This window comes from Enhydra lutris, unplaced genomic scaffold, assembly GCF_002288905.1.
Source record: "Enhydra lutris kenyoni isolate GAN:26980312 unplaced genomic scaffold, ASM228890v2 scaffoldscaffold52, whole genome shotgun sequence".
Lineage (NCBI taxonomy): Eukaryota > Metazoa > Chordata > Mammalia > Carnivora > Mustelidae > Enhydra > Enhydra lutris.
The window spans coordinates 3809264-3828084 of NW_019154136.1; the positions used below are offsets into that span (position 1 = coordinate 3809264).

At 48.1% G+C, this 18821-nt stretch overlaps 1 protein-coding gene across 1 annotated transcript; it reads right to left on the reverse strand.

Moving 5' to 3' along the window:
* Positions 1-5426: 5426 nt before the first annotated feature.
* LOC111157183 (transcription elongation factor A N-terminal and central domain containing) lies at positions 5427-12236 on the reverse strand. Its single transcript, XM_022518464.1, is given in 4 exon segments — positions 5427-6279; positions 6281-6406; positions 6408-6468; positions 12202-12236. Coding segments are annotated over 3 exon segments (999 nt in total). The 5' UTR covers positions 6461-6468; positions 12202-12236; the 3' UTR covers positions 5427-5459.
* Between the last annotated feature and the right edge of the window lie 6585 nt (positions 12237-18821).

The window sequence follows — 18821 nt, forward strand, 5'->3', positions numbered from 1 at the left end:
GTTGGTTTGTCACAACTGATTACTACCTTTGTTATAGAGTCTCCCTAGGTCCTACAGAGAGGGGAGATACAAAGGCCAGGATAATTTAGAGGAAATAGTATTTGAAACTGCATTTATACACTTAGAGTCTTCAAATTCCAAAACTATATAAACATGTAAATGTCTCTTTAAAAGCTACACGGTTTTTATATTTTAAAATTTAAGTATTTAACAAATCACTTACTTTTCAGAAAACCCGATAAACCCCATGCAGGCCACAAGGTTTGGGAAGGGTCCCGCGTCAGGAGAGCGGGCGACCCAGGCTGACCTCACTATCAGAGGGAGGAATGCAGAGCACTGGGCCACGCGGAGCCTTGAAACCACAGCTGAGAAACCGTTGTACCTGGAGTGGAACGAATAGGAAGTCTGGACGTTTCTGGAAGCAAACAGATATACAAGAAAACAGCCCGCAAATGACACCCCACCTGGCTCTGGCTCCGTGTAGCCCTGCGTGACTATCCGAATCTCCCTGGGCCTCAGATTCTCACTTCTCAAATGTTGGCGGGGTCGTTGTGCGGGTTAAATGGGAGGTTGGAGATGAAGTGCCAGGAATCTAGCGAACGTGGTGATGAAATATCTGTCCCCCTTCCTCTGCCTGGCTAACCTCATCTCAACATTCAGCCTCAGCATCACAGCCTCCGTGAAGCCCTCCCTGATCCTCCCGGGTATGGTCGGTGTCTTTGTCCTGGCTCGTTATATCTAGACTGAGAGCGTCTTTGGCGCTTCCCCTGCATCTTGGCCTCGGACACGGCTGTTGATCACCTCACCACCCCCAGCGCGGGGCCATAAAAGCAATGGACAATTGCCACCGCGGGGCATTTCTGATAACGCCCGGCAACATCTCTGCAAACCTCATTTGCAGCAGTAATGCGGATGGAATTCCGCGAAGCTGTCATCCTTTCTCCTTTTGGACTGTGGGCTCTTCTGAAAGCAAGATGACGCCTTCTATAAATCCAGGCACTTACAGTAAATACCCCTGAGAGATATAAAAATATTTGTGTAAAATATTTTGCATTTACGGGGCAGTTATCAATAAAGCCGTCGGACCAGAGAGACGAAGACAAAATCACCGCCCTCGCAAAGGCAGCGGAGCACGGCCAGCGGCGGGCTTCCTGGCTGTGGTGCTTAGAAATGGTAATACGGAATGAAAGGAGCCTCTCATCCCGGGAAGTGCTGGGGGAGAGACAGAGCCGCAATTGTATCCAACGTTTTATCTAAAAAAAGTAACCCGGACAAAAGCGGGGTGATGTGGGGCAAGGCACGAAGAGCCCTTCCAGATTCAGGTGTAACAGAGGATGCTCATGCCCTATGCAGTGACTCCTCGTAACCAGGGCAACCAAGATCCAGGCTGCGCTTGTATTGTGCTGAATTTCTGTGCTGTTGGTTCATCTTTATTATGGGTCACGGGTAGGGAGTTTGCGGTTGTTGGAAGTGATGACACATCCGTTTGCAAAACTGCCAACACGAGGAAGGAGAAAAATAGGTTTTCCTCTACCCCATCTAGCTTCTCGGCTGGAGCTCTGTAAGGAAAGACAGGTTAACAAAAGGAAAGCACTCACATTTGATACAAATTTTACATGACACAGGAGCCTTCATAAGGAGATGAAGCCCCAGAGAGTGCTAAGCCGGTGTGTTTTGGGGCAGGTCAGGGAGGAATGCGATAGGACAGAAGGGGGTGAACTAAGGGGGAAACCTAGAAAGTCCTCTAGGCTCAGATTCCCTCAGTGTCCCTACCCTGCAGAGACCAGGGATGCTCCCTTCCTTGGGTATGGGGAGGGCACCGCTCCTAGGAGGGTCTCGGGACCTGCCCCGGGGACCGAGGGAGAGGCAGGCAGTCCTCTGGGTACAGGCCCTTACTCCATTTCCTTCAGCTTCCTGGTACTCGAAGGTACCAGATTTTAGAGTGGCATTTCCTGAGCCCTGTCGCCAAGGACATTTTCTCAACTGTAAAGATGCAGGGAGACCATCTAGTGTACTCTTGTTTGAACCCAGTCACGTGACAACCAGACCATTGCTGTGGCCACCTGACTGGGTGTCTCCGCACCCATCCTGGCTTCCCTCCCCATCTCACTTAACAAAGCAGCCGGAGGGGAACTTCCGAAAGGCTCCTGAAGTTGTATCACTACGAGCTCTCCCCTTCGATGGCTTCCCTCGGAAGAAACCCAAAGTCCTTATGATGACTGACAAGGGCCCTAATGAACCCAATGGCTCTTGTGACTTCCCCTCTCGTCCTTTGTCCCCTTGCCACTGTCCATCAGCTCTGGTGGGCTCCTGCGGCCACCCCCAGCCCTCATCTTGGGGCCCCTATACTTGCCAATTCCTGTAAACGTGATTGTAAATTAAACGAAAGCTCCTTTCCCCCAGAAGAAATTTTAAAAACCCCTTTTCTTTTAGTGGGTAATACATAGAATATGAAAGGACAATTATCTATACTTAAAAATATAATGCTGTCTCATTGGCTCAAAGAAAAAAAACCCACATTGCTATTTGCCTATGTCTGGTTCCAAAAGTCAGTCCACAGGAAATGAGAAAGACTCCCCAGATTTTTACATTTTGGAAAGTGAAGGACTTTCCATTTCAAATGCTTTTGTCTGCGAACGAAGTTTGCACAATTCCAACATAAAACCTTTTTTTAAAACTCCTCTACTCACAAAAAAACAAACAATGCCACGAACACTTGGTTTTCATGTGATGTGCTCTTTTATAACCACTGAATAGTTTTTAAAATCGGACTAAGTCACATGAAACCAGTTTGTGCAACTTGAAGTTTTAGGTGACTTTGCAAATCTCTCTTTCAAAGACTAGCATGTTACATCACAATAAGCAGGCCCGGGAAGCCACAGGGAGGGGAGAAAAAGATATCAAAATAGAATTTGCACTTGCTGGCCTCGGATTACTTCAAACCCACTTGAACACACGAACATATTTTAGTTTTAGGCACCGTCTGGAGAATTGTGTCATGAGGCAGGGAAACTGTGTATCTGGTTAGGCCTTCCGAGCTCTGACACAGGAAGTCAGGAACGTGGGAGGAAAGAATTGGTGAAAATGTGTAGGTTTGGAGGAACTACGAAGTAAACTTATTAAAACCATAACCGTTAACATTTGACAAGTTCTCAAAAGAGAACAAAATCTGCTATAATCACACAGAAGGCGTGTTGTGCTTAAACAATTGCACAGGTTGGTTCAACGCTGCAAAAGCCTGAAAGAAGGAATTCCCTCTTCATCTATTAGAGAAATGTTGGTAGATTCAAAGGCCGAGGCAACAATGGACGACCTCTGACAGATCAAGGCCTGTTTTTGCATAAACAGAATTGGAACTTCGGACCTAAAAGGGTTCAGAGCACGTGACCCCCCAAATATGCTATCCTGGCATCAGGATCATTCTGGGCCAAGAGCGAATGAGAAAAGGCAGATGCAGAAGGTGCTCTCTGCCCCAAAGCAGAACGTGAATTCCCCTTGTGAATTCTGTATCCGGAAGAAGGTAACAACCTTCTCAGGATAACAGCAAGAACGGTCTACCCAAAGAAACTTACTAAGGAACCATTACGTTCACTAGTCCCCACCATGTATGTGCCCTCCCAGTTTGCGGCCCCTATAAGCCTCAAGCCCCCTTCGTCTTGTTATTTCTCTACAAATGTATCATTCTTTCTTAAGATGCTATTACGAAAGCCCAAGTTCTAACCACCCACTTGGAATCTTCATCAGTGAGTTTCTTCTCTATGTATCGTGTCCTGTGTGTTAATGGTTTTTCTCTCGGGAATCTTTTATCCATCTAATTTGCAGGGTCCCAGTTGCAGAGCTTAGGAGAACTTTTTTCCTCCCCCACGGATCTAAACTCACAGGCCTTGAGAATACGAAGACTCCCTTAAATCAGAGACTCAATTTCATGCATGATTTATAGGCTTGAGAGAACTTGTGCAGAAAAACTAAAAAAATAAACATACAACTCTTCTGACAAGGCAGAAGGACTCGAAGGGAAATTCTAACTGTGGGGTCAGAGGCTAACTTTCATGGTTTGAGGGAGAGAAAAGTGAGGAAAGAGAGGGGAAAGTAACAAAGTCCTGGTTATCCAATTGTGCATCCTAAAGACACTATTCATCTTGTCCCATGTCGCCAGGAACTTGTTTCTCAGAAGTCAGTGCTAAGGCGGTATTGGACGGTGAGTTCGGAGGGAGACTGTGCAAGCGGTTCCAGCTGGGCTAGCTAAGGCTGTCTGGCTCAGCCAAGTCACAACGCCTCTGGGGATCTGTTTCCTCGGGTCTAAAGTGCACAGCGACATTCTTTTCTCAAGGCTGCGAGACAATCATTTGAGAGCCTGTGTGTGAGGAGTTCTCAACTCTGCCTGCATCTTAAAACAACTTGAGGCATTAAAAAAGCCTGGGTTGCACCCCGTGCACCCCATGCATTTAGATTCAATTTTTTTTTTTAAAGATTTTATTTATTTATTTCACAGAGACACAGCGAGAGAGTGAACACAAGGAGGGGGAGTGCGAGAGGGAGAAGCAGGCTTCTCATGGAGCAGGGAGCCCGCCCAGGCAATCCCACATGACCTGAACCAAAAGTTTAATGACTGAGCCACCCAGGTGCCCCTGGATTCAAGTGTTCTGGGGAAGGCCCCACCCCCCAGCATCAGTGGTTGTCAAAGTTCCCAGACAAGTCTCATATACAGGCCCTGCCAAGGACTGCAGGCCTTCCCAGAAAGCAGCACTTCCCAGAACACCTTGAAGGGATTACCGGGGGATCCTCCCAAAATGCAGAGTTGGGACTCAATGGTGTGAGGCCTGGGACTCCGCATTTCTAACAGGCTCTAGAGGGCCTGTTGAGCTGCTCTAAACCACACTGAGTATTGCGAAGGGCTAAGTGGCCACAAAGCAGACAGTCAGTCATCTACTCTCTCCCCAAAAGGTCAACTTTTAGTGGTCATGGCATGAACTTCAATGAATGACTTTCCCTCCTTAAGAATACAGTGTTGGAAGGGCACCTGGATGGCAGTTGGGTAAGCGTCTGTGGGAAGCCTGCTTCTCCCTCTCCCCACCTTCCGCTCGTGTTCTCTCTTGCTATCTTCCTCTCTCTCCAATAAATACATTAAAATCTTTTTTTTTAAAGATTTTTATGTATTTATTGGAGAGAGAGCAAAAGTTAGAGAGAATACAGAGGCAGAGGGAGAAGCAGACTCCCCGCCGAGCAGGAAGCCTGATCCGGGGCTTGATCCCAGGACCCTGGGACCACGACCTGAGCCGAAGGCAGACGCTTCACTGACTGAGCCATCCAAGGTGCCCCTCAAATAAACTTAAAAAAAAAAAAAAATTACACACAAAAGACTATAGTGCGAGTAAGATTTTAAAGACCAAGCATAAAAGGGTGGTGCCCAGAGAAAGGGACCCGCTCCGGTTCTTGGTTACGAGAACACTCGTTGGCAGTCACAGGCACACCCACTTGCTATGGTACCACTGCTCCCCGCATTCGTTACAGATCACGTAGGTCATCATCTCTTCATCTGGACTTGAATTCCGCACCCAGCTTGGCAGGAAGAGCGTTCCTCGGGCGATTACGGTGACCTCGCAGTTGAACTTCTCACAGCGCCTGCACTTTATTTTCCCGGTCGGCGTGCCCCCGGCAGCTTGGGGAAGGTGGCGCTCCCGTATGCCAGACTTCGTGTAGGAGGCTCTCAACTGCTTCAGCTCCTCGCTTGCCATCTCCATCGCCGTCATTTCAGCAAATTCTCTCGGAGACGTGGTCCCAGAGAGCAAGTTCTGTTGCAGGTGAGAATTCTGGGGGTTCTTCAGGTTGGCAACTTTGCTTCGAATGCAAGTTTTGTACTTTCTGAGGTTCTTCGAGTGAAGGGTAAAAAGGTGCCCTTCAATTTCTCTCGCCAAGTCTTGCCACACATCAGCCTTAGGCCGATCCGTGCAAGCACTCGTTAGGGCTTCATAGAGGAGCTCTGTGCATCTGGCTCTCACAGGAGCGGCGGGATCGGGCGGCTCCCCGAGATGCTCGTCCCTGGGCTCCATGTGACTCGTGCTATTTTCAGGCACAAGCGTTTCCAGGGCTCCCGCCACACTGTGGGACGATGAATTAGAACTGGAGCCGCCTGACAGCTCATCCTGACTTGGGTCACGAGGAAGTCCGGGCTTTTCTTCCATTCTGCCCGGAGGGAGAGACGGAGGGCTGTCCCTCGGTGAGAAGCGGAGATCCTTATGAAGCGCTCTCCATTCTGACAGCAAACGCTTGGCTTTCTTTCACCGTAGGGCAGTTTCTGAGGACGCTGTACACCGCCCTGACCACGGCCGTCTCCTGGAGATGCTCTTTGGTCACCAGAAGAGCCTCCAGCTCGGCAAGGTGTTTGCCAAGATCCTCAAAATTCCTCTATCAGTTGCTCAATAAGGGAGGCTCTGGCAGCCACCTGCCTTGGCTCAGACATCCTTGCAGCTGCAAAGAAAAGAGAAAAGACGTTTCTGGGCTTCTGGTTTTTTTTAAGCTTGGGCTTGCCAAATGCAGCCTCCTGATGGGAGCAGAGCGCTTTCTGCCCATCACCTACGTGGCATTTTCTGCAAGAGTTATGTAACACAAGTGGGAGGGACCTGTTAGCAAATGGAATCTGCGCTGTGGTCTGGTTCAGTTTCAAAAGGCTGAGTCTGGGTCGTTGGAAAAAAGAAAAAAAAAGGCAGCACCGCCACCAGATTCCGCATTAACGGTTGCTTGTGAGAAGCTCACGGGAAGAGCCCTAGAACTTCTTCCATCCCAAATTTTACAAATCAATGATCTTTCCGGATCAGGATCGGTCGGTTGCTTTGGATCGACTCTGGTGGTCATGCTGAGCATGCTATCATGCCAGGGTCAGCAACAACGGGGTAAGTCAGAGCAAGGCTGTACTGTTCCTCCCACACTCAGCTATAGAGCTGAACTCCTTGCTGATTTTATCATCTTTAAGTGGTACTTTTTTGAATAACAGAATGAGAAACAGGGCAGTAAGGGGATGCTGTTTAATGTCCCAAGGAATGTGAAGAAATTGTAAGGCAGTAAGGTGGCAAGGCAGCCGGAAGCAGACCTGATGGGCCCCAGGAGTCCACGGGCACTGTGCTGACATCAGAGCCTTCTGAAAAGCAGGATGAGGGTTCAGACTAAGTGACAAGTTATGGACAAGTTATGACTTTGGACCAGCTGGTCGCTAGGCCAGTTTGGTTCCATTAACTTTTTTGTTTAATTTTGAGATGCAAAACATTGCTTGATGATTATATCTGTGGGAATCCCATACTGGACAGGTAAATGTTTACTTTATCTAACCAGGCTATTTTTCTCCCCACATAATGTACACAACCTTGCTACCTAATATCCCTGGATCTACACCTGCCCATCTCGCCTAAATATGGACTTATGCATCTTTTTTTTTTTTTAAAGATTTTATTTATTTATTTGACACAGAGAGAGAGAGAGAGATCACAAGTAGGCAGAGAGGCAGGAAGAGAGAGAGGGGGAAGCAGGCTCCCTGCTGGGCAGAAAGCCGGATGTGGGGCTCGATCCCAGGACCCTGAGATCATAACCTGAGCTGAAGGCAGCGGCTTAACCCACTGAGCCACCCAGGTGCCCCTGGACTTATGCATCTTAATGGCGGGGACCCTGTCTTTTCAAAAACTCACGGGCTTCCATTTCATAGCATTTGATATTAAATGCTCATCACTGGGGTGCCTAGGTGGCTCAGTAGGTTGAGCGTCTGACTCTTGGTTTTGGCTCAGGTCCTAACCTCAGGGTCCTGGGATCGAGCCCTGTGATAGGCTCTGCACTCAGCAGGGAGTCAGCTTGAGAGTCTCCCTCTCCCTCCCCCACTGCCCCACCCCCTGCTCATATTCTCTCTCTCTAAATAAGTAAAAGCTTAAAAAATGTCCATCACTGAGCACACAGTCTAATAACACCGAAGTGAGCACAGAGAGGATCAATGCAGTCTCCCTAGAAACCATCTGACAAGTTCCACAAAATGCAGTGTGCTTTCTTTTAGTGGGTGACTCAACTTTTATAAATTTACTATAGGGAAACGAGAGATGTAGAAGCTGTCTGGGTAAGAATCTTCTTCCAACTCCGAAGAAACTGTGAGGTCCCAAATGGTTAAACTTGCACAGAAATGTTCAGAGAAGCATTATTCTTAATAGCCAAAAAGTGGAAACAACCCAAATGCCAGTCAACTGATGGAGAAACATGTAGCTTACCCACGCGATCGAACAGTATTTAGCAAAATAGAAAGGACCCAGGAGATTCTGATATATACGACAGGGATGAATCTTGAAAGCAGGAAGCTAGTTAAAAACACAGAAGACCCCCTATTGTAAGATTCCATTCGTATGAAATGTCCAGAATAGGCAAATTTACAGAGACAGGGAATAGACTGGTGGTCGACTAGGGTTGGGGTGGAGGGATGGGGGGAACCAGTGGTGTGGAATGAAAGGGGGGCGGCTGCCCACGGGTGCGGAGTTTTTCTTGGGGAAAGTGAACAACGTTCGCTAAAGCTGACTGTGGTCATGAACTGCACAACTGTTTTTTTCAAACTAAACATCACTGAAGTGTACGCTTTGAGGACGTGAGTTGGTATGGTATATAAATTGTATCTGAATAAAGTTGTTATTTAAAAACAGCATATAGAGTCTGATCCAAATTTCATTTAAGAATCCCACGTGAAGAGAAAAGGTCAAAAACAAATACGCAAAATTTTAGACAGTGACGTTTTCTGAATGGCAAGATTTTAAAGATTATTTATTTATTTATCTGAGAGAGAGAGAGAGAGAGCAAGCATGAGAGGGGAGAAGCTCAGAGGAAGAAGCAGACTTCCCGCAGAGCTGGGAGCCCGATGTGGGACTCGATCCTGGGACTCCAGGATCATGACCTGAGCCGAAGGCAGCGGCTTAACCAACTGAGCCACCCAGGCGCCCCTGAATGGCAAGATTTTAGATGATTTTTTGTTTGTTCTTTTATTCCTCCCCATATTTTGCGTAATGAGCATGTGTTATTTTCCTAACCAGAAAAGTGATTCGTCCGATATCATTTCCCAATAAACTCCGGATATTTACAACGTTTGCCTATTGGAAAATGGCACGGTAAATGCTCTTCTACTTTCCCTCTGGAATCAGAGCATCATTAACGGTGCTACGTGACCTGTGGCTTCACCTCCAGATTAGCATCGACAATTTCCTAACAGGTCTACTGCTGAATCTAAACCAGCTGATTCTCCCCTGGGACAGACACACCCTCGGTCACAACTGTGAGGTTCCTACCCATGTTTCCCTGCTGGACCAGCTCAAGGATGACCAAGATTGCGAGTCTGGCATTTTTGCCACCAGAGGGAGCTGGCATGTAGACAACCTGGGCAGTCAGTCGGTGAGCCAGCAATTCAGGATCGTAAGAGGCTTTTTGTTGTTGTTGTTGTTAAGATTTTACTTATTTATTTGACAGAGAGAGGGCGAGCGAGCTTGAGAACGGGGTGAGGGGTGGAGGGAAAAGCAGACTCCCCACTGAGCAGGGAGCCGGAAGCAGGGCCCAATCCCAGGACCCTGGGATCATGACCGGAGCCGAAGGGCAGACGCTTAACTGCCCGAGCTGTCCAGGCGCCCTTAAGAGGCTATTTTTATCATTATCAAGTATTAGTACTTCAAGATCATTGTTTTAGCTTTTTACAATTCCAGACAGCAAACAGTGAAGGAGGTCTTCCTAAGACTCAAAGGCTCAGCAAACAAAGAACAGGCAAGGTAAAAATGCTGAAAAATTAAAAATACACGGCCTCGGGGCTGCCTGGGTGGCTCAGTGGGTTAGGCCTCTGCCTTCGGCTCAGGTCCTGATCTCAGGGTTCTGGGATCGAGTCCCACATCAGGCTCTCTGCTAGGCAGGGAGCCTGCTTCCTCCTCTCTCTCTCTCTCTCTCTGCTTGTGATCTCTCTCTGTCAAATAAATAAAAAAAAAAAACAAAAAAAAAAAACAAAAAAACATGGCCTCCCTTACTGAACATTTCTCTCACAACTGTCTGCCTGACGTCCGGGGATCTGGAAGTCAGGCAGCCAAGTCATCGTGATAAGGTTTCAAGCTGCTTAATACGCTTGAACCCTGCCCGCTTGCTGCGAAGTTTCCTAACGAAGAAAAAACAGTCCTCTCGCCTGCACTCTGTATTCATTTTAGAGTTATCACTACTGAAGAAATCAGGCTGGAAGTTTGCCGGGTGTTGGCAAGGTGGTTAATAAGAGACAGGTCTCGAGTGCCCACAAAGAGGTTAGGCAATATTTAACTCAGGTCAGAATTTCCCACCAAACGGGCAGAGTCTCAAGGAGATCCTGAAGGGGACCCTGTAGCTTCGGGGCTTCAGTGCAGTGAGCACGGCAGTCTGTCTCACCAGCGAAACTTTTCCTTACGTCTGTAAATCTACAGACATTCATGTATGCAGGCATAAGCACTCTGCTCTTTATTTCCTATGTCCTTTAAGTTACCTCTCCTCCATATTCCTTTTTCATTTCTAGTTGTGGTAAAACACACGTACCATAAGACTTAGCATCTTAAACATTTGTAAGCGTATGGTTCAGTAGTGTTCAGTACATTCGCGTTGTCGTGCCACCAACTCCCAGAACTCCTCTCCTCTTGCAAACCAAACTTTGTACCCATTAAACAGCGGCTCCCCACTCCTTTCTCCCCCACAACCCCTGGCAACCGTCATTCCACCTTCTGCCTTGAAACCGACTACGTGCTGCACGTGAGCGGACTCATGCAGCATTTGGACTTCTGGGTCTAGCTTATGTCACTCAGCATAACGCCCTCAAAGGTCACCCGTGTTGGAGCCTGTGTCCTGGATCATTTATATTCCACTGTAGGTACAGACCACGTGCTCCTTATCCATTCATAATAAACGTGTGGGTTCCTTCCACCTTTTGGCCACTGTGACTAATGCTGCTATGAACATGGGTACACAAATATTTCTTCAGGACCCTCCTTTTCAACGCTTCTGGGTAAATATCCAGGAGTGGCATTGCTGGGTCACACGGTAGTTCTATTTGTAATTTTCTGAGGAACCGCCATACTGTTTTCCATCCTCCTCCATACGTTTAACAGCATTTAACTGCTGTCAAACTTTCTGCTCCCCCTGTGGGAGAATGATGTGGATATAAAGCATTTATTGCTCTAGGAGGGTATACTGTAAAAGCAACTGAGATACAAAATTTTGAGCACTGCCATAAGAAGACTAAGTTGTGTCTCCAGTTTATAGCTCTACAGAGTTCATTCAATAAACATTTATCATGTATGTAGGACATATGAGTAGCTGAGCCTAAAGAGACCCTCTCTGCCTTGAGGGAGCTAACAGCCCAGTGGAAGGAATATGGACAAAAAACGGGCCGTGTCTCCGAAGGACAGACACGGCTGCTAGAGGCCACTCAGAGGGGGAATCCAGAAGCCAGGCTGGGCTCCCTATCATCTGGCAGGTGCTAACTGCTTCTTCCCTGCATTTGCCCTGACTCACGCCTCTTTTTTGGAGGGATCATCCTCTAGTACAGACCTCAGCAAGACATCCCCTCATCTTCCCACTTAAAGCCCTTCGGAGGCTCCCTCTGCTCTCAGGATGGAGTCCCGAGGCCCTCGGCCAAGTGATAAAAAGCCACCTTCCAGCCTCCTCCGTGACCTCGCTGATCCGCGACAGGCACTGCCCATTTCGAGGCTCTGCCTCTGTGTCAGCAACTCCCTGGGCCAAGCCTACTTCTCGCCGCCAGCGGCTGTCAGTCCTGACTCTAAGCCTCAATCAGCTGGAGAAATTAAACAGCAAACACAGAAACAATGCCAGCGCCTCGTCCCAGACAGGGATCAGAATTCCTGATGGGAGGCCTGGGTATTGTCCCAGCTGTTGAGGTGACTGATTTTAACCAGAATTGCCATCACTGCCCTGTACACACAGGCACGAGGCCTTCCCATGGCAGGACTGTCTCAGTTACACTGCCATCAGCCCAAAGATGGCTCCGGACCTGCTCCTAGACTGAATGTATGGAACTTCTGTTTTTGGATTTCTCTGATGAGCTCCATTGGGAGAGATTAAAACCACCTGCTATGCACCGCTCACCTGAGAAACTTCTCTACAATTACAGCCGGTGGGTGCAGTGTTTTAAGTGTCATGAAGCACCCAATTCCCTGTACCCACGCTCTCCCTTACCTCTTAACAGCAGGAGACAACGTGCATTTCTTGAACTCCACGTGCCATCCACATTCATGTCCTCTCCATCCTTACCATGAGCCCGAGTCAGGTAGATGACTTATCTCCATCTAACAGATGAGGAAACCTGTTTAAAAAAAAAAAAAAAAAAAATCAAATATTTGCAGTGGCTTTTCTCATGGCATGTATCAGATTAAAATTTTTTTTATTGTCTGCCTTCCCCACAAGACCGCAGAAGAATGATGTGTTTCTTTTGCCTGGCAAACACCTGGTCAGTGCTTCCTATTATTCAACAAGTAGGTTTTTTTGCTGTTGTTGTTAAATGAGAAAAGAGTGCTCCCTCTCCTCTCTGCTCGTGGGCTTCATTCTTTTCACTCCATACCAGCTTGCTTGTACCCCGAAGCCCAGTGTCCCTCAGTTTCTTCCACGGGAGCCAACCTCATCTTAATTCTAGTTCAAAAAGTCATTCAAAAGGAGGGAAAAAAGGGAAGCAGCAGCCGCATGGTGCCCACTGTGGGCTAACCGAGCAGACTCCAGAAATCAAGCGTTTGGGGATAAGGAGGGTCAAGGCAGTATAGCTCACGGAAGTGAGGGGTGTTAAGCATGTTTGGTAAGTTTCTTGCCCATTCTGTGCCTCAATTTCCTCATCTACAAAATCAGGGAAATTCCACATCCTCGAATTCATACGGGAAATAAATGAGATAGTCCTTATAAACTCCTTAGAGCCGTGCCTGTCACACAGTTAAGTCTGACCGACAATGACACAGGGCTATCATTAAAAGATTTACGTGACGTGTAGCCGCCATTCCAGGCACTGTTCTAGAGCGAGGCGCCAGCAAATTTTTACGTAAAAGGGCAGACAGTAAATATTTTCAGCTGTTGCAGGCCATCGGACCCCTGCACGGACTGTTCAGCTCTACTGCTCTTGCAGCAGGAACAGCGGCCATAGACGATACATGAAAGAATGGGGATGGCTTTGCTCCAGTCAATCTTTTTTCAAAGACAGGCAGTCTGGATTTGGCGCAGGCCCTCATCTGCTGATTCCTTTCTAAAGCAGTGCTATCCAAAAGAAATATTACACAAGCCACAGGTACAATTTAAAGTTTTCTAGTAATCACGTTAAAAAATAAACAGGGGAAATTCATGACACTTTACCTAAACAGTGTGTCCCAAATCCTGCCATTACAACATGGAATCGATAAAAACAAATTAGTGATCTCTTACATTCTTTTTCATACTAATTCTCCAAAATTCCCTGTTTGACACTACCACACATCTCAGGACTAGGCACACTTCCAATGTTCGCTAGCCTGTGTAGCTTGTGGCTACCTATTGAACAACACAGTTCTAGAGCATCTGCTAATACGGGTAATGTTTACATACATACTTGTACCCCTAGGTTCTAAATGCATATCAAAAAGAGTTTACACGGGGGCGCCTGGGTGGCTCAGTGGTTAAAGCCTCTGCCTTCAGCTCAGGTCATGATCTCAGGGTCCTGGGATCGAGTCCCGCATCGGGCTCTCTGCTCAGCAGGGAGCCTGCCTCCTCCTCTCTCTCTGCCTGCCTCTCTGCCTACTCGTGATCTGTCTGTCAAATAAATTAAAAAAAAAAAAAAAAAGAGTTTACACGTGGCAAGAGCAGGTCGTATGGATCTGTTGACTGAATGCATATAAAAGCTTGTAAATATTAACTAAGACGGGTAGGTTGCACCCATCTGCCCACACCTGGCTTAAACCCCGGGGAGAGGGGAGATCAAAGAGAAATTCTGTTTCTAGTCATAAGTCACGTACACCTCTCCAGCCACACAGGGAGGCCCTTCCCCAAATGGAGAACTGATGCCAAATGTTGGGACGCCGCCGTTTCAGAACAGCCCCTCAACACTGCGCTACTGCCCTTTCGGGTTGGAATGATCCCTGGCACAGGTGCATTGAGTGGAAGGAACCAGCCCAAGGGCCCGCTGTGGCCCGGGTTCGGGTTCCGGAGGGTGGGGCGCGGCGACAAGCGAAGCCTGCTGCATGCCGTCCCGGGGTGCCAACCTGGCACCCAGCACAGAAGCGGCGGCGGTCCCGAGAGATCTGCCCACCCAGCGACTTCAGGGGGAGAAGAGGGGCGAGGGCACGATCGGGCCTACCCGACCCAGGACGCACCGAGGGCACCCCCCGGGGCAGCGGTGGGCTTTCCCGAGCACGGGTGGTCTGAGACAACGGAGAACCCGCGACGCCGCTAACCGAGAAGCGCAGAAGCCCGGGCGTCTCGGGAGACCTCGGCGTCGGGGGCGAGTTTCCGGTACGCGGGGCAGGACCACCAAGGTTCAACCAATCCAAGCCCGCAGACTAGAGAAGGCGGGCCTCGGGCGCTGGCGCATGCGTACTAGGTAAATGGTGTCTGCGCACCGCTACTGGCTGCGGTGAATCCTCCCGCAACGGTGGCTGCTGGTGGCCCCCGGGCCTCGCTGACAATCTGGGCGCAGGGCGTGCGTGGGAAGAAAGTACCCCCAGTAATGCCTTTCAGCTGCAGAGTTTGTTGAACTACTCTACGACATACGCGTTCTGCTTTCATTCAAGACATTGCTTAGCGAAATGTTGACAAAACCTTGGCCAAAAATGCCATTTAATGTAGCAATTAATCCGACAAGTATTTCTTGCACTCCTAGCACACATCAGTTGATATGGAGGTAGTAATCATTCATTAAGTAGCCATGTACGTCCTGGCACTTCTCACCTGTACGCATTCTTTCCCTGCAAGGGTCCGATAAAATCAAAGCGATGGTAAAACTAGAGACTTTATTTTCGAAAGGCTATTGTTTTAAGACTGTTTCTAACACAAACAAGAACGAGGTGAGACACCTATAAATCTAATTTATTGAATAGGCTCTTGGGGGCCCTTGGGTAGCCTCAGCGGTTAAGCAAAGGCTTTGGGCTGGGGTCCTGATCTCTGGGTCCTGGAATCAAAGCTCTTGTCCCGCTTCCTGGTCTGCGGGGAGTCTGTTTCTCCCTCTCCCTCTGCCCCTCCTCACTGCTCATTCTCTCTCTCTCTCTTAAATAAATAACATCTTTGGGGGACAAAAAGTAAATTTAATTGAATTGGTAGGCGGGCTGGAGCAATTACATGTACTCGAGACCAGCTTTTATGAAATGGGGTCCAAGTGGCGGACTTTGGTGGGTTTGGGCCGCCCAGCTTTCAGCCGACCTTCTGAACAGCCATTTGGGCCTGCCATTTACCCTAGCCAGGTAATCCCCCTAGCCGCTGCATACCCCTCCCTGGAATATGAATTTTGAGCAGAGTAATGTGGAGACTAGTATGGTAAGAGATCATTCTAGTAACATTGGCATGCTGATCAGCAATGGCTTCTTTCCACAGCTCGGCTTCCAGCCCTGGAGCCCATTTCCAAGGCTGGATTGCTGGTCTTCCCATGCACCTGCACGCTCCTGTTTCCTTACCATAACCTCCCTTTGCTGTAAGTTAGCGGAGGTCTGGTTCTGGTGCTTGCTACCAGCAAGCGCTGCCACGGTCCTCATCTTAATGTAGCTGTGTGATTTGACAGCCATCCGAAGAGCATCCCTGATCATAGATGGTGCTGAAACTGCCTTCTTACTTGTTCCTTCGTAGTAAAGCATTGGAAGCTACTATTCTAAAAGAACAAATGTCTGAAAGATTACAGTTGGAACTCTTTATCCCCTACACCCACGTTATCTTAGAAGGGTAGCCTCTCTTCACTTGATGGAGACCAGCAGAATGGGACAGAGGACAAGTAAATGTTGACGGGGGGACATGGGAAAGAAAGAAAGGTCCACAAGATTAGATTCTTCGAGATCTCAGGGGTCACTGAATTGGAAGGTTCTAGGTATCCAGAAAGAGGCATGAGTTCACAAGACATGGGGAAGGGAGAAATGGAGGAAAGCAGGAGCAGGAGATGCTGCAGACAGCCATCTCTGCTGTTTGCCAGGTGGCAGCCACACATGGGCACACAGGCCATCACAAGAGGACACCGTTGGAACTCTGAGAAGGATCCAGAAACTGAATGCGAGCACCCAGTGCCTCACCTTCTGGAGGAGAGCTGTGTTACTGCAGCTTGGACCCATGAGGAAAAAGATTTTTTTAAAAATTAACACAATGTATTATTTGCCCCAGGGGTACAGGTCTGTGAATCATCACGCTTACACACTTCACAGCGCTCACCATAGCACATACCCTCCCAATGTCCATAACCCCACCCCCTTCTCCCTACCTCCCCACTCCCCAGCAACCCTGTTTGTTTCATGAGATTAAGAGTCTCTAATGGTTTGTCTCCCTCCTGATCCCATGAGGAAAAAGATTTTTAAAGGGAAAGTGACAGGGATAAGAAAGGGGGATGTAGAAGTTTCTGTGGGTCTCCAGGAAGACTAATGGATGTGGGCAAGTTGAGGGTTCCAGGCTTTCTGAGCAGCAGGTACATTTCCTCAGGCCTCAGCCCCATCAAAATTCCAATGCTGTTGACCTCCCACAACCCACTTGATGTCCAGAGTCCTTTGGTATCCTGGAGGGCAAGCCAGGGGACATCCCCAGTGTCGGAGTCATTGGTGGCTGGGTTATACATGAGTCTATGCAACTTTAGTTCCGACTTGCCTGGTATTTATTGAGAGCTGAATTCACTCAAGGTGTCCCAAGTTAATTGGCACAGTCAGATAGATGAAGCTCAGCTTTGCGGGGGTGGGGAGTAATACTCTTACTTTCTAAATTTTCATTGAGGTATAGCCCATATGTAGAAATGCTGGTGCACAAATTGTAAGCGTATTGATGATTCTCATAAAGTGATTCTCATAAAGTGAACACATCCATCCAAAAAGCATCGAGAAACAGAATGACCACAACCCCACGTCCCCACTCGTGCTTCCTCCTAGCACCCCCTCAGAGGGTAAACATAACCCTGACTTCTCCAGCACAGATTAATCCTGCCTCATCTTGAAACTTAGGTAAGCAGAGCCACACAGTATGTCCTTTCTAGTTTCTTTTGATCAATGCCATATTTTAAAATTCACCCGCGATGTTGTGGGCAACGTTGGTTTCTTCATGCTCACTGATAGTATTTCATTGGATGGATATACCACGGTTTATTTTTCTATTCTACTCACGAGGGACATCATGGATTTTTGAGTGGCCCCACTGTGACTATTATAAATCGTGCTTCTGGACATTTCTATTGAGGGTATAACTGGGAGTGGAATTCTGGGTCGGTCATACTGTTTGAGGCCATAAATGACTGATACAAAGTCTTTTGCATGATTTTTCTACTTGAAAAAGGCAATTCCAAATGTTTCAAGCAACATCGTCAGCAAAATAAATATATGGGCTTTGAAAAAAAAATAGTAGGACAGAAAGAGGAATTAGTTCTTACCTAATTTCATTGGCTCCAGCATTCTTCATGCTGCAGAAGGTGGCCACATGGTGGGGGAAACCGTGACCCCCAGGGCCCGCCTCTGTACTGCACCCCTGCTCTGAGGCCTGTGGCAGAGAGGTTGGGGCAGCCGTGTGGACATGAGGCTCAGGCTGCCTGCTATCCCGTGAGTAATAAAGCCCAGCTCTCTGATCCAGGAGTCTTGTGTTTTGTACTGGTCCGTATGAAACCAGAATAGGCCAACTTGTTAGCTTTCAAGAACAGTTCTTAACATCTGAAAACAACCTCAGGTGAAACCATTCCATAGTCATCCCTCGAGCATTCTGTGCCTCCAAGGAGAAGAGTACAAAACCTACAGGCTACCTCAGGTCTGGCTGAAGATTGGTGGAGTCGCCGAGAGATATCGAATGCCCAAGCAGAAGGGCTCTGGGTGTTGCCCAAGTCCCAACTGCCATCTTATAAGATGAGGGAAATGGTACACTTCCCACGGGGGACCTGAAGTCTCCCAAGGTCTGTAAGGGAGGGACACATCTTCCTGGCCACAAGGAGGCTTTTCCCACACCTGAGAGCAGAAAACTCCAGTGTCATTCAGTACCCCTCCCTGCTTATGACAAAGGCCCAGATGTGCTCTGAAAGTCAGCTTGGTGCTTTAGTCAGCCGCTGACATTCAGCCCCAGAGGGGAGGCAAAAATGGGGACTCATGTCATTGTTATCTCAATGTGTTCATGTAAACTCATGAGGCCAAAGGATGTGGGACATCCTGGTGAATGTTGCTAGTCTGTGCCAGTGAAGAGGCAAGCACCATTCAGTGGTAATTTGGGCAGCACGTGGGGTCTGTGAAAGGTTGAAGATCATGGTTTTGTTGAAGAATCTACCTGCACAATGTATCATTTTCTGTAACGCTGCTCGGCAGTCTGGTGATGGGAGAGGGAAAGAAGTCAGTGGGGTGATCAAGATTGGGGCTCTGTATGGTGGCCTTGGTGGAAGAACACAAGGGCATGGGTCTTGGGGGGCAATGGCAAGAGTGTCTTTGAAGGGATGGGGGCCTTAGACTCTATGTTGTTTTATTATAGAGTCAAGATAGGAAGCCAAGAGATGGGAAGAAAATGAAAATGTCAAGGGAATGGGGCTTCAAAAAGTCCAAAGGAGAAGTATGAGGTTAAGAGAAAGCCAGATAAACTAGGTAGTTTGATGCTGGAGTTCACGTTCAGAGCTGATGATTAAGTCCAAGGTGGTGGCCATGGTG